The sequence below is a fragment of the Schistocerca americana genome, chromosome 3, assembly GCF_021461395.2.
Source record: "Schistocerca americana isolate TAMUIC-IGC-003095 chromosome 3, iqSchAmer2.1, whole genome shotgun sequence".
In the NCBI taxonomy this organism is placed as follows: domain Eukaryota; kingdom Metazoa; phylum Arthropoda; class Insecta; order Orthoptera; family Acrididae; genus Schistocerca; species Schistocerca americana.
This window is the reverse complement of record NC_060121.1, coordinates 465,954,909-465,970,881: the sequence shown is the minus strand read 5'-3', so window position 1 is coordinate 465,970,881 and position 15,973 is coordinate 465,954,909. Positions and strand designations below refer to the sequence as shown.

Here is a 15,973-nt window from a genome sequence, read left to right as displayed (position 1 = left end):
ATCTGTAGGAAAGACACAAGTTTCGACGAAATGTGAGGGGAAAAATTCAGATTGAAAGATAAAATCATCTCATGTGTCTATAAGGGCATAAGGCAGAAACTGACGACTTCCCTCTCGAGAATATACCAGTGGGGGCTCTTCCCTGGAATGATTCTTTTTTCTTCCCGATTAACCAATATGAGTGAAATTTATAGTTGAATTCTTAGTAGAAATTGGAAATACTTTAAACGTCAGCACTGAGCAACAAGGAAAGAATGAAGACTCATATCTCCGATAAGAAATCCGATGTACCAGGAATATATTGTAAGGAGAGATAGTAACTTATCGAGACGGAGAAACTGGTGTATATCAGTGTGGTCGCAACACGGGAAAAATGTTATCTTGGCTGGACTAGTGCAAGAGCTCATGTACGGCAAACTGTCTTTATTGGACATGATATAAAACGGCGAAACCCCACCAGAAACGCCCAGAAGGTCGACAAGACGAATTTCCTCGACTTCCGACGGCTCCGTGTTCACAATGAAGTGTAAGTGTTGACGCAAGTTACGTGTAGCTCACTTATATGTTGTTTAGAGCATTGTCTTTTTTTATAAGTGGTGATTTATCAAAGAAGAAGTAAGTTATAAGATGTATTACGTGTAACGCGCAACTGTTGGATCTCCCGATAACCACCTGCCAGTTAGCAAAAACTAAATAAAAAAAAAATAATATTTTTTCTTTCTGTAAACTAGAGTTTCGTTAGCTGATGATTTGCATACAATCTGCAATGAGTAGCTTTACCAGATACGAGTTGTCATTAACACATTGATCATTTAGTCTTTTTTTTTTTCGGTCGCAATGTTCAGTGTCTAGAATTGTCAATATAAATTAGATATTCCTTTGATATTATTTCTATGAGCAGCCCGATATTAACACGGGAAATCCCAACTCACGTATTGTCAAAGGATTGGAAAATATATTGATTTCGGGTACGACGTATGAAATCATCACCATTTTTTCTTGTCTGTGCACAACAGTGCAATTGCAATGACTGCACATTTAAATATCCGTGTGTGAGTATGTTTATATTTAGTACTTGTAAGTATTAATTCTCTTAAATCTACATATTTCCTCTCAGCCATGGACAAATACACACAACTATTAATGTTAATTCCTTTCCACTTGCTTACAGCTCTTTTAAGCACAGCTGCTTGCTTGTCTTAATTTAATACAATGTTGGTAACTACTTGTACTCTTGTAAGCGTTTATTTGGACTGGAAAGGAAAGGAATTATGGTGTTCTCCTCCGAACGGCAGAGAAAGGACTATATGGAACACACTGACAATAAGAAGAGATGACAGGACCAGTCTTAAGACATGACGGAGTGTCTTCCATGCAGCTGCAGGGAGCTGTAGATGGTGAAAACGGTAGAGGAAGACAGACTGGAATATTTTTAACAAATAATGGAACATTTATTGTGCAAGTGCTACTCTGAAATGAAAAGGGGGAAAAAATAAGCTGGTGGAAAACCGAATCAACCGCAGCGAGGGAAGTTTTCCCGGCAATCTACTAACCATATTAATGGCATGTAAACCACAATTAATTGACAAATGACCCTGCTGCTCGAACGTAAAATGTCCGCAAAGAAAAAATTAATCTATATAAAAGGAAATAGCTCCGACTACAACAGATCTAGATATATATATATACGTTACAGGATCAAACCATTTTAATTATTCGGATCTTTTTAATCCTATTATATGTTGATGTTATGAAAAACTAAATCTATTACTTCTTCACCCATATAGCAATTTTTATGTGGCAACAGAGCTATTAGAAATAACTTTGGAAAAGGGTCACAATGACAGAAGAAAAATAAACTCGCCCCTCCACGACGATGTAAACTCTTGATTATTCTTTGTTTCACCGGACTATGATATTGGAGTTAGTATGACGAGTGTTGTGAAAAATCTGATGTCGCTATAATGATCAAGACTCAAGGATCACCTGTTATCCGTATGAGATTGTAGAAAGATTTTGCGCCTGAGTTATCGTCTTTTTTAACTGTAATACGTCGTAGATCTCTCGAACAGAAAATAATTCTCTGTAATTGTTAGCAAGCGTAGGTCACACCCGTTTGCAGAAGTGATCCTCTTAACTATCGTTTGGTATCATTGTTACCAATTTACTGTAGAATATTAAGATATTTGCTGAAATCCAGGGAGGTGAGGTATCTCGAACAGAATTATCTACTCCATTCCAACCACTAGCGATGCGATAACCATCGATCTCCCATGACAAGATGAAACCTATTAATCAATTCGCATGAAGTACTACTTGACCTACGAACAGCGTCATCACAACGCTTATCAACTGTAGTAGGATCATAAGGGGTATCAAGAGATTTGCGATTGGGTTGAGGATATATTAATAAGAAGGATGTTATCCTTGATGGGAAGTCATTGACAAGCGTAGTAACACCTTCATGAGTGAACCTATGAAGGTTTTGGGAACCAGTTTAGTTCCTGTTATTTAGTAATCACATGGTGGTCAATATTTATAGTAATCTCAGACTTTCCGTAGAATAGTTTAGTAGTACCTAAAGAGAGTTGTACATATTTTCTGATTTTGGTAAGATTCAGAAGTGATGCAAAATCTGGTAAGTTGTTTAAATGTACAGAAATGTAAAACTGCAGAAGAGTAGTATCATATGACTACAATATCATTGACTCACAACTTGAAACACTCAATTCATAAGACTCATCCACCTAGGTGGTTGTAACAACTGATGGGAATACCAAACGGTATGATCAGGTGGGACTCCTTGTAGGTTCAGCCTATGTCAAGCTTCGGTTCACTGATAGGATACCGGAAAATGCTGTCAGTTTACATTGGAGTTTGCTTAGAAGACACAAGTACCATCAGTTTTTGAATATTGTTCACATATGTGGAACTCATACCAGTTGGACTCAAACGGGATGTTGAATATATAGAAACAAATAGGATACTGCAGTGCCTGTGTTATTCTAAATTACGATGCAAAGTTCCTTTGGACCATCATGCTTCGTAATTCAGAATAACACAAACACTGCAAAATCATATTTGTCCACCGACAACGGGCAAGCGACTTTCTAGTACAATGTCTGACCTGTTTTGGAATACACATAATGGATGTAAGAGTACAGGTTGGTCTGGCCGTGAGTCGTGAACGGATGGCCAAATGATAAGGCGACCACTCGCGATAAGCGGAAAAACCGGGTTCGAGGCTTTGTCCGGCACAAATTTTTGTCATTCCATTCTACAGTTGATGGTTATCCATATGCGCAATTGCGAAATACATTTAATGTATAGAAAGGAGGGTCGGTCCTAATGGTCATACAGTTGTCTGACTCTCAGGAGAGATACATAGAATTGCTGAGTAATCCGAACTGCAAATCTGCAAATTCTTGAGTAAGGACGTCAGTTATCACCAAATGGGCTACTTGGTACGTTCGTAAAACCATTATTAAAGTAAGGAGCAAGGACTGTAACAGATTCCTGAATATTGTTCCCTGAAGGTCACAAAGACACTACTTAATTTCACCGATGCCAGGGGCATTTAGTTAGTCACTCTTCCCACACTCCAAACGATTATGGAACAGTAAGAAGAGATAAGGGTCCTCTACCATGCAGTTAACAGTAGTTTGCATAGTAGCGGTATAGGCGTAGATGTAGTTATAAAATGGACAAAGCACTCGTACTCTAATGAAAATGAAAAAAAAAGGAACAGCTACCCTACATTGTCAAATGTGTGGCGGTGAGCCATTCGAGGGTCTAAAATACGGTCCGCCGGCAGTACTCCACAACTCTTCAAGTATTTAGAGAATTAATTTTAAAACCAGTAAAATAACATGAATAAGCTTCACTTTTCCTGACACTCTCTTATCGTTATTAACTACGTATGTGACACTGGACTGTACACAATTAATCACTATCCAATACACTGAATGTCCTCTGTACGTCTCTTCACATCGGCATACCTACAGCATCCTACGTCCAACTGGACAGGCTTACTGTACTCAAATGTTGGAATCCCTCTAAATATTTTATCCCATTACCAAAATCAGTATTCCTTGATGGTTCAGGTTGTGTCCTTCTAAACGATAGTACCTCATTGTCAACTTTACTATATTGCTCTTTGCCCCATAATTTCAGTACCTCTTCATCAGTTACTTGACTACTCATATAATACTCATCATCCGTTCGTGTAACGTCACACTCTCTTATTGAAAAACTCATTCTTTCACTATTTCCAGAGTGAATTTACATCCTGGCTACTTTGGCCAGTGGCAGTTACAGAGGATGGGCAAAGAATGGAACCTTCTCGAGAAATGCATGCTGAAACATAACTGCAGATGCTAGTCAAGCCTACTGGTGGCACTGCTGTGTTTGACCACAAACGGCACTTGGGCAATGTCCTCATTAGGTCGCTAGTGTCTGTATGATCAGAACATTGTTATATGTAGTTGTGAGTACATTATGTCAGAGCTCAGTGCATTTCATCGTGAGCAAGTTTTTTGTGGTCGCAAGGTTTCCGTAACCAAGCTGCCCGGAGTCTTTGGTGTTTCAAGAGGCACCGTATCGAAGATTTATACTGCATACAGGAAAGTGGAGAAACATCTGCTCACAAGGCCTACTAAAGTCATTGAGAATTTGGAAGAGGACATCAGCTCCAAATGTCACTGCAGAACTGGATGTCGCTCTCACTAACCGTGTCAGCGATAATACAACTACAGAGGCGTTCCATGAGCAGGGATTTGAAGAGAGATATGAAATTACAAAACCATTCATCAGTGATGCCAATCCTCCTCACAGGAAAAGTGGCACTGAAGCAATAAAACCTGGGCTATATCCATGGAAGAGCGACATTTGGTCGGATATGTCATGTCTCACACTATTTCCAACTGCCGGCCTAGTCCCATGAGTGAAACACGGCGGAGCCTAAGAGACGATTTGGGCTGCAGTTTCGTGGTACCCCACGCGCTCCCTTGTCACCGTCAGGGATTATGTGGCCATTTCGGCTGATCAGGTCCATCTCGTGATACAATGTTTCTTCCCCAGTGGCGATACTTTCTTCCAAGACGACAAGACCCCTTTCCACAAAGCTCGCATAGCCCAGGAGTGGATTTGTGAGAACGAGGATGAATTTTCGTAACTACCCTGGCCACTACTGTAACCAGATTTAGAGCCTTAGTGCTCTACTTTTGAGAGAAGGGTCCGTGATCTCATTCGACCATTTCCCTCAGCTGATCTATCCATTCCGAGACTACTGAAAGATGTTTTGAATGCCAATGGTTTTGCTTCAGCGAATTATACATAATGTGTTGTGTTTGTGATATTTCCTTATTCTAATCCACCCCCTATATCTTACTGCCTAAACGACAAAACCTGTGACTCATTTTACTGTCTAATGTCTTAATCCGGTTTCCTCAACATCATCTGATTTAATTCTATTACAATCCAATATCCTTGCTTCACTCTTACTGATCGTCACCGTAACTCTTTTCAAGACTGTATTAACTCACTAATCTTTCATGTCATTTGCTATTTCGGACAGAATTACAATGTCATCAGCAAACGTCAACATTTCTGTTTCTTTTCCCTAAACTTTAACTCAGCTTGCAAATATTCTTTACTGCTTCCTCGACGTGGAGTTTGAGTAACATATGGGATTGGGTAATTGGCTGCAAACAGGACTCACTACCATCGGAACAATTGTATCCCATTATCTTCGTCCCTAATCTGTAAAATGTTTCAGATGAACAGTTTCTAGATGACTATTCTGTGGCCTCAAGCGATGTTATTCTGTACTTAACTTACTAAAAATGTTTACGCATACAAGGGTGTGGGATAATTGGTTGATATATAAGCTATTCCCCTTAAAAACGTCGGTTCAATAGATGTATTGAAGATGTTGCATTTTTAATCCAAGACACATGGACACTCTGTGGCGAGAGGAGACTTACGCCCTGCCGCTTTGCTATCTCTGGCATAATGCTGGCGATAAAAATTTCATCACTCTCTGGGGGTTCAGTCAATCAACCCCCTAGGTATATCAAAAACTAGACTTGGTTCGCGTCCTCTTGTACGGTGGTACGTGTTAGAAATGTGTAGGAAGAAAAATTGTTTTCCTAGTGAATAAAGCCCATATTTCTCAGGAAAAAATACCAAAATAATCAAGTAAATGCTGTAAAAATGTTGAAAGTAATGACAAAAATAAGCAAAAATAAATACACCTCATTATAGTTTCACAAAACTCTTACCTTTTGAAAGCTTTTATAGTAGACAAGAAAGGTCATCCTGAGATTTTCTTACGCAAAATTGCTGCGTCTATCAGTGAAGAATGATTTCTACAGTGAAAATATTCTTACGACGTCACAGGAGCATGTAAAATGCATGAAGTTCTTCTTCGGTGAATTCCTCTTCAGTATTTGTTCTTCACCAGAAAACTTTTTAAACATTCGACACAGTGTATTGTATGTGGAATTTATCTCTAGCACCCGATTTACTTCCTCGAGTGCAAGTTTTGCAGCCCCTTGTGTTTCTGGCGCTCAGTGCTTTGTTGAACTGTATTCAGATTTTTAGGGCTATGTGTGTTTTGTCTGGGTTTCGTAAAAAATCACGATTTCCTTCAGCAAAAAAACCTGCCAACACTGATTACTGATGTTCAGTATGTCTTTCACCAGTGATACGGATACATTTCGTCTGTCAGAGGAAGTGAACGTTTCGTGCCTGGGACCACCATCCCCACCGAGTGAAAACTGGCTGAGGACGTAAAGTCAAATTTGGTAAGAGTTCACAGAATTTGTGAGTTCTAATTGGGGACCTGACAAACAGTGTCTTCACACTAGAAATAGAAGATCCATATCGGCACACTCAGTTCTGACAGTTTCTGCGAAACTACGTGAACTGTGAACAAAGCACGTCAGGGTAAAGGACTGTTAATCCAGTTCGTGCTTTAACGCTATGTGGAGCAGCATCACGGAGAAATGAAAATAAAATATTACACCGTATACCTCCTGGCCACAAGAAAGTTAATAAAATGGTTCAAATGGCTCTGAGCACTATGGGACTTAATATCTGAGGTCATCAGTACCCTACAACTTAGAACTACTTAAACCTAACTAACCTAAGGATATCACACACATCCATGTCCGAGGCAGGATTCGAACCTGCGATCGTAGCGGTCGCGGGGTTCCAGACTGAAGCGTCTAGAACCGCTCGACCACGCCGGCCGGCAAAAAGTTAGTAAGTCACTGAAAAATTTAGCGACGGTGGAACGATTTACGTGGCTGAATATTTCAGTATGAAGAAGAAATGATCTCCTCTCTGCTTTACATCACTAGACATGCACCGTCCCGATGCATCTGTGGTTTCGTCAATACAAATCTCCATGTATTCGTGCTTCAGTGTATTCTCATTATTACAAATCACTTCTCGAAAACACTGCTGCATATTGTTTTTGCACGTTGTAGATTCAAAAAGTACACAAAGCTGCGCATTACTCAGTTTCCACAAAGGAATGCCGAACCCAGTAATGTCTTTGAAAAGTGTACCACTACAACAATGCTTGTAATCAGTTGCTGGTTTTACTTAGATTTATTCTTAAGACGCGTGGATTAATCTGGTGCACTGTGCAGACTGTTTCTTCTGAGAAACAGTCTTCTCAGAAAATAAGACACTGCCGTCTTCACTGAAAATATTTCTTCCAAACTCGTTTACACGTTTGTGTGAGAATGCTGATGAGAGGTTTTGTTGGTATTCCCTAATGACAGCAGCGAGAAATCACGCGCACTCGCGCTATCGAGCGTTGCACAACACACTGAAGCTTAGAACTCGGGGATTCACCGCATACACCAATGATACCACTCGGATGCGACAACTGATTGATTAAGTGATGAATCATCAGCCCAGATGCAGCACGTTTTTCCCCCTTGCAGTATTATTTCACAACATCCTGGGTATACCTTAGCACTGCTTTCTTACGCATTGGACCGAAGTTAACTTTTATAAGCCGATAAAAATCAGATTTCTGTAAAATATGCTGTTTTAATTAAAAATGGTAAAATAAGCAAGCATAAATGTTTTCTTCCGTAATAATGGCAAATAAGCACAAACAAGCATGCACTGAAGTAAGAAATCGCAACACCAAAAAGCAATTAATGTAGGGTAAAGGAAATCCACCTTGGCTTCTCGTAGCCGAATGTTATGTTCAAGCTTAGTGAGGTGTTTGTAATGACGTCTCTGTCACCCTAAGGGCATTCTTGACTGACATCAACTCTCCACTTCCAATCTCAAAGATAAGTAACAGTCACGACAGTTACAGTGTGCATTTAAAGCAAACCTGGTTTGCATTCTCATAGTGACGCTACCACAAACTTTCGTTTGTGCCACACAACCTGTCTTGGTATTGTCTTTTTTCCGTTCGTTGTAGTAGAATCTGCTTATGTAGGTGTGTCTTACGAAGTCTGCTTTTCCCTAAAAAGTATGGACAAATTATGCATTTTGCTTAGAAATCCGGGCCTTAGTAATGAATGTCGTTTACTAATAATTTTAAAAGTGGGCAACTACAGCTAAAATAGTTATACATGATTGACTGACAGTTCATACAGTACACAGGAAATTTTAATACAGGTGTTATAATTATTAAACACAAAGCTGAATGAAAAGACCAAAAGTGAGCTGTTGCCGCATGAATTCGAGTCGATTATAGATCTACACACGTGGTTTCACAGCTTTTAAGTGGCTTCTTCTGGTGTATATGAATGTCATATGGTGTGGGGAATGGTTATAGAAAGCCGCAGTGCTACCGTTTGCATGGCTCAGAAATACTTCTCAGCCCTCCTACATTGATAAAAATACCATCAATGATGAGTGTCATGTGTGTGTTACATCACGAACTGCCATCACTTTACTAATTAATATATTTTCTTGTCGGCCTCATGTCAAGCATTGTCTGTTGACGGCAAGAACATATTTTAATCAGTATAGTGATGGCAGTTCGTGATCTTAACACATGACATTCGTCATAGATTGTGGTTTTCTTATCAATTGAGGAGGGATAACACCCAAACACCAGACGTCAGACACTCAGATCGGTACCGAACGTTGTATGTCGATAGAGTATCAACCAAAACTCTGATTTAGTTCGTAGTATGTGCTGTGGTCGAGTGGAACGGGCGTGAACGTTAATTAAAAGTATCACCAGACCTACGGAGCACAGGAAAAGCGTAACTGAGAGTAGCCAATACGTATAGCCACCGTGGGGAAGTTGGTAGAGCGTTAAATTCTCGTATGATGATGCCCGGCTTCAAACCCCAATGACGACAAATGTCTTTTACTATATTATGTGTAAGTGTTATACGGGATAACGGGTTTATGCCATGTAAAAGGGCTGTTTGGAGTTTACAGCAATGTTTTCTTGACAGTCTGCTTTCGCTTTGTTTCTTTGGAAGTAGTAAACCTATAGAGTACATTTGCAGTTTCATAGAATATACAATCAGAACAGGAAAATAAAGAAACAGTTCCATCACGCTTCGGAAAGTAACAGTAGTAATAATAATAATTACTAACAAACAAAATAATAAGATCAATAATGAATATATAACGTTCAACTAGCGAAGCGAAAGCAGACTGCCGAAAGAACATTGCTACAAATCCCGAAAGTCCTTTTATATCAGGAAAATGTTCTCCCATATAACAGTTTTACGCGTGAACAGTTAGAAAAATGTCTCTAGTGGGGTTTGAACGCTGCGCGGGATTAGCCGAGCGGTGTAAGGCGCTGCAGTCATGGACTGTGCGGCTGATCCCAGCGGAGGTTCGAGTCCTCCATCGGACATGGGTGTCTGTGTTTGTCCTTAGGATAATTTAGGTTAAGTAGTGTGTAAGCTTAGGGACTGATGACCTTAGCAGTTAAGTCCCATAGGATTTCACACACATTTGAACATTTGGGGTTTGAACGATCTACCTTTTCATCCACGCGAGATCTACAATACACTCACATACATGCTTTTCCTGAGCTCCGTAGCTCTGGTGATATTTTTGATTGCCGTTTACGCTTTATGGACTGGACGACAGCACACAGCACGAACTAAATCGGTGTTTTGGTTGATACTACACCGACATGCAACGTTTGGTACCGATGTGAATGTCTGACATCTGGAGGTTCGGGTGTGAGAACTTTGCTTAGCCACACCAACGGTTACTCTGCGGCATTATGTAACTACTCCCCACATCATAAGACATAGCTTTTATATGCGCCAGAAGATGCAACATCAAAGTAGCAAAACCGGTTGTGTGGACCCATAATTGAATTGAACAGATACATCCGGAGAGATCTTTCGAACTTTTCATTCTGTTTTATATTTGATAATTTTAACACCTGTATTAAAAAATTCCTGTTTAATGTACCAATTGTCAATTAATCATGAATGTCGTTTACTTAAAATGATATGAAGCTCTATAATAGTGTATTTCCCTGCAGATACAGCGCTGGTGGCAGCGTTTGTGGTACTTGCAGTCACGTGCGTGGCTGGTCGTAGCGTCCCGCGGGACGTCCCCGACTGCCCGCCTCCACAGCCAGGCGTGTCGCTCAACATCACGTTCTACCCTAACGACGAGGACTGCAACAAGTACTGGGAGTGCGACAACGGGAACCTCTACAACGGCACCTGCCCCGAGGGCCTCGTATGGAACCCTAACGTCGACTCCTGCGACTTCCCTTTCAATTACAACTGCACCAGCGGCAAGGAGGCTGCGACCGGTTCCCAGCAGGCAGAAGACGCGGTGAGCGCCGAGTCCGCCGGCGTCACCTGCCCGGCGCCGAACGCCGACGGCAGCCACAGCGTCGCCTTCATCCCACACGAGGACGACTGCGGCAAGTACTGGAGGTGCGACAACGGCGTGTTGTTCGCAGAGGAGTGCCCGGAGGGCCAGGTCTGGGTGGACAAGATGAAGACCTGTGACTGGGAGCTCATGTATCCCTGTGAGAAAATTCCCAAATCTGAGCGCTGGTGGTCCTGGGTAGCTGTCAAGAGGCGTACGATCCGGATACCTGAACCTGTCAAGAAGTTAGCCGAACTCAAACGCAGTCACGCGCCAGCCTCGTAATCTTATGCTGTTTAAACGAACAACAGTCTCCAGCTTATAAACTGGCGTTATATTTTTGTTGCTTAATATATAATTCTTCTGTACAGAAAAGCTAAAAAAATAAATTTCGTTATTTAAACTTTACTAGTATTGTCTTTTGTAATGTCGATGATGCTAATCTGTTTTCTTGTACGAAGTGTCATGCCCCGTAATGATGGTGGCCTCTGTTACGTTCGGCAGTAAGTACTTCACGGCCAGCCTTGTTCCGTTGCAGATGTAACAACGGTAAATCAATAAATAAGAGTTAACAATAATGTCACTGTCAAATTTCCGATTTCGTCCCCCGTTATATTGAAGTACGATAGTACTATCTCCAAGACGAATATTACTGCTTTAATTTATTCTAGCGATATGAATTAGTCACTTTACCATTATATTTCGTTTGTTAGGCATTTGATTTTTTATTAATTTTCTTAATTGTTTCATCTTAATGTAGAAATTTGAAGTAAATCGGCCAATAACATTCACGAAAATCGCTCAAACACCTTTCGAGATGCTTGGTAACAACGTTTCTCATATATATATATATATATAATGTTAAAAGCCAGATTACGAAATCGTATGTAGACAGGACCTTCCTCTTGTCTTGGAGGTAAGGAATGCAAAACTTCATCAAGATCGGAATAAAACTGTAGATTTTAATGAATTAAAATCAAGCAAACGGACACTTTTACACACACACACACACACACACACACACACACACACACAGTGTGTGTGTCCTGTGTGTATGCTGAAGAGCCAAGGAAACACATACACTTGCCTAATATCGTGTATGTCCCCCACGAGCAGGCAGAAGTGCCGCAACACGACGTGACATCGACTCGACTAATGTCTGAAGTAGTGCTGGAGGAAACTGACGCCATGAATCCTGCAGGACTTTTCATAAATCTGTAAAAGTACGAGCGGGTGGAGATCTCTTCTGAACAGCACGTTGCAAGGTATCACAGATATGCTCAATAATGTTCACGTCTGGGGTGTTTGGTGGTCAGCGGAAGTATTTGAACTAAGAAGAGTGTTCCTGGAACCACTCTGTAGCAGTTCTGGACATGTAGGGTGTCGCATTGTCCTGATGGAATTTCCCGAGTCCGTCGGAATGTACAAAGGACTTGAATGGATGCAGGTGACCAGACAGGGTGCTTACGTACGTGTTACCTGTCAGAGTCGTATCTAGACGTATCAGGGGTCCTATATCACTCTAACTGCACACGCCCCGCACCATTACAGAGCCTCCACCAGCTTGAAGAGAAGGGTCCATGGATTTATGAGGTTATCTCCATACACGTGCACTTCCATCCGCTCAATACAATTTGAAACGAGACTCGTCCGATCAGGAAATGTTTGCAGTCATCAAAAGTCCAATGTTGGTGTTGACGAGTCCAGGAGAGGCGTAAAGCATTGTGTCGAGCATCATCAAGGATACACGAGTGGGCCTTCGGCTACGAAAGCCCATATTGAGGATGTTTCGCTGAATGGTTCGAACGCTGACGCTTTTTGATGGTCCAGCACTGAAATCTGCAGCATTCTGAGGAGGAGTTGCACGTCTGTCACATTGAACGATTCTCTTCAGTCGTCGTTGGTCCCGTTCTTGCAGGATTTTTCCGGCCGCAGCGAGGTTGGAAAGTTGATGATTTACCGGATTCATGCTACTCACGGTACAGTCGCGAAATGGCTAATTCATCGCTACATCTGAGATGCTGTGTCCCATCTCTCGCGCTCCGACTGTAACACTATGTTCAAACTCATTTAAATCTTGATAACCTGCCATTGTAGCAGCAGTGAGCAATCTAACAACTGCGCCAGACTCAACTGCTCCAGATACTTGTCGGCTTGTATAGGCATTGCCGACCGCAGCGCCGTATTCTGCCTGTTTACATATCTCAGTATTTGAATACGCATGCCTACGACAGTTTATTTCGCGATTCATTGTTCATCAGGTGAACTGTATGCCAGAGTCACTTTCTCAGAGAACGATTCAGTAGATAACTCAATGAAAATTGATACATAAATTTAAATCAAAAAGAAGGCTATAAAAATTTAATGAGACAAGAAACGTATCCAACTTTATGCCGGTTAAATATGAATTCCACTGACATAATTTCGGAGATGGTTCAAATACTGCGTGCTTTCAAATAAAAATGAATATGACCCACGACTACGTACCCTCAGACTCAGAGTTGAAATATTTAAAGTTTTGGCTGGTTCCGTTGTCTAGGAGTTGGGATACGTAGTTGTCACATTATAAGCCAAATACTGCTGAGTCTACAATATCTAATATGAGTATACACATGAATCGAATGGTCGAAGGTTCCTATCACTCGGCAAATGTGAATTTTGATACAGGATGATTCCGTGATGGTGGAATAATCTTTCAGTGATTGTGGCGAAGGGTAAATGTGTAAATTTTAGGTCAGGGATCCTGGTTCGGAAACGATCGATTTGAAAGTTATTTGCGAAGACCTCTTCGAATGACACCTGTTATATTAGAATGAGTACGAGAGAACTTCGAGCGATATAGCATGCATTGGACCTGGAGGATCCCAATTTGAACAACTGTTGTAATTGTAACAGTTTTTGCAGGTAAATAGAATTCTTTGTAACAGTTCTGTAGACACAGAATTCCTGGTCTCTCTTAGATGGTTATATCTGCAGTTAGCAGTCCATAAACAGGAGAAATTATCTAAAGGTATTCAGGAGAATTTAACGGGAATTTTACAGGTAATGCTCATAATTTTTAGGTTAGAATCCTCACTTCGAGCGCAGTGCGAAGCTATGGCGTATTTTCGCTTGTAACTTTCGACTCGGTAGTTTCCCGATCAGAGTCCCGTACTTCAGATGGGCACATTTACCCTTCCCCATCGTTGCTGAAAGTTTGCAATATTATGAAGGAATAACCCTGTATTTTCTGAGTATTTTGATCTAAGGGACCTGTGGTATCATAGGTCTCGTTATAGTGTACAAATGTAATTAAGGTTCTTTCAGTTCGTTCTTTTTGCCTGCGAAAATACCGTGACAACTCTGAGGAAACCTATGATAAGCAATAAACAACAAGTATAACACGAGACAAAGAGTAATGCAAAAACCATGAAAAGCAAATTACTGTGATGTTGATGCTGTGTCATCGGGAACAGCTCAGCGTAGTGCCGTTGGCACTTTCCTCCTTTGCAGTCAGTGAACGCACACGCGAGGTGCGTATCAGAAAATCTGTTTGTACTTCTGTGTATGGTTGTTAATGCATAACCAACGCTGTTAGAAAAAACAAATCTGAAAGAGTAGCTAACTGAAATTAATCTACGCTTGAGATAGAAGAATAAAGCCGGCATAACTGGTGTAAACAGCAAGTATCGCGAGCAACCGGAAAAAGATACATAGCGTCTTCTCTTTATTCCCTCGTCGTGTCTCTTCTTTGTCATAAGAGCTTTCTCTTTCATCTTGAGGTAAGCATCAAGAATTTCTTCTTCCCATGAAATCCTATTTCGGGGTATCTTCGGTAATGCTTGCACCCATTCATTATTTTCCTCAGTATTTAACAGTAATTATTCCGGAGTATAACCGGTAGTTGTATGCCGTAGGTTACTTATGATTGTTGTTGTGAAGTCTTCCAAGAGATCAGTACACCTGGTTTGCTTCGTTGAGCAGTAGGTTCTCATGAAACGATGTAACTCTCTAAATGCACTCCCAATGGGACTCGCTCCGTTATTGTAACAAGATTTTTGACGTGTGTAATATTTGCTTCCCGTAAAGCCTTCTACCAAATATTACACGTGGAAATTGTTACATTATCTGTTAGAATTTTTCTTGGCTTCCCAAGAGATGGAATAAAATAAAAAAATAGTTTCTTGATAACAGATTTGCTGGTGCCTGATCGAATTGGGTACAGCACTAAATACTTATAAAACGTATCCAAAACTCCAACTATGTATTTACTACCTCCTGCCCTCGGAAATGACCAACAGATGTCCGCAGAGATTAGATCTAAGGGCTTATGTGGAATGATGGAGTGCATCTCAACTTATGTACCTCTGTTACAAGGCTTAGTCAGCTGACAAGCTTTGCAATTCTTCAAAACCTGCTGAACTCTTCTCCTGATATTCGGAAAGTAACAATAGCTACCTATCTTGCTTGCACATTTAAGTACGCCGAAATGTTCCCAAGCATAGTGAGCGTGCAGTATGAGCTTTTGCATGTAATCTTCTGGTATACATACTCACTATTTATCTGATGTGTCAGACCTTCTGTAGAACAAAGCATTATCAACTACTTTGAAAAATCTTCGGAGTCTGGCTGACTCTGTTTATTCAGAATTATGATCATCTCATTGCTGGAGGACAGATAGGTTACTATACATGTATAAATACATGTATAAATAATATCTCCTGGATTCCAAATCTTTCATCAGCAAGATCCTATGTTGCCTCTCCTCATCTTCCACAGTGGTAATGTTCTCCAAACCTTCAGGTAGTCTTCATAAAGCATTTTGCTATCTGGTTATGTTGTCCCTTTATGTACACAACTCTGAAATTGTTGTAAAGCGATCTCCAGGTTGACAGACGAGCGTGAAGTAGTTTGCATTGTTGCAAGAATATGAGAGCTTGATTATCGCAGTACACGGCAGTGCGTGCTCCAAACAAGTAATAGTGGAAGTTTCGAAACGCCCACACAACCGCCAGAGCTTCCAATTCTGTGTTTGTGTAGGAGCGTTCGCAACATGATAACATGCGACTTGCGTACGCTATGGGACAGACGCGGATTATTGATGTCCTTGGGTTGAAACAAACAGCAACCTAAACCAATGTTCGATGAATCA

The 15,973-nt window shown here is 40.9% G+C and overlaps 1 protein-coding gene across 1 annotated transcript; it reads left to right on the top strand.

The window, feature by feature from the left end:
* The first annotated feature begins 403 nt into the window (after window positions 1–403).
* LOC124607313 (peritrophin-1-like) lies at window positions 404–11,250 on the top strand. Its single transcript, XM_047139611.1, has 2 exons — window positions 404–526; window positions 10,502–11,250. The coding sequence occupies exons 1-2, from the start codon at window positions 520–522 to the stop codon at window positions 11,125–11,127; spliced, it is 633 nt and encodes a 210-aa protein (XP_046995567.1). The 5' UTR covers window positions 404–519; the 3' UTR covers window positions 11,128–11,250.
* Window positions 11,251–15,973: the final 4,723 nt, after the last annotated feature.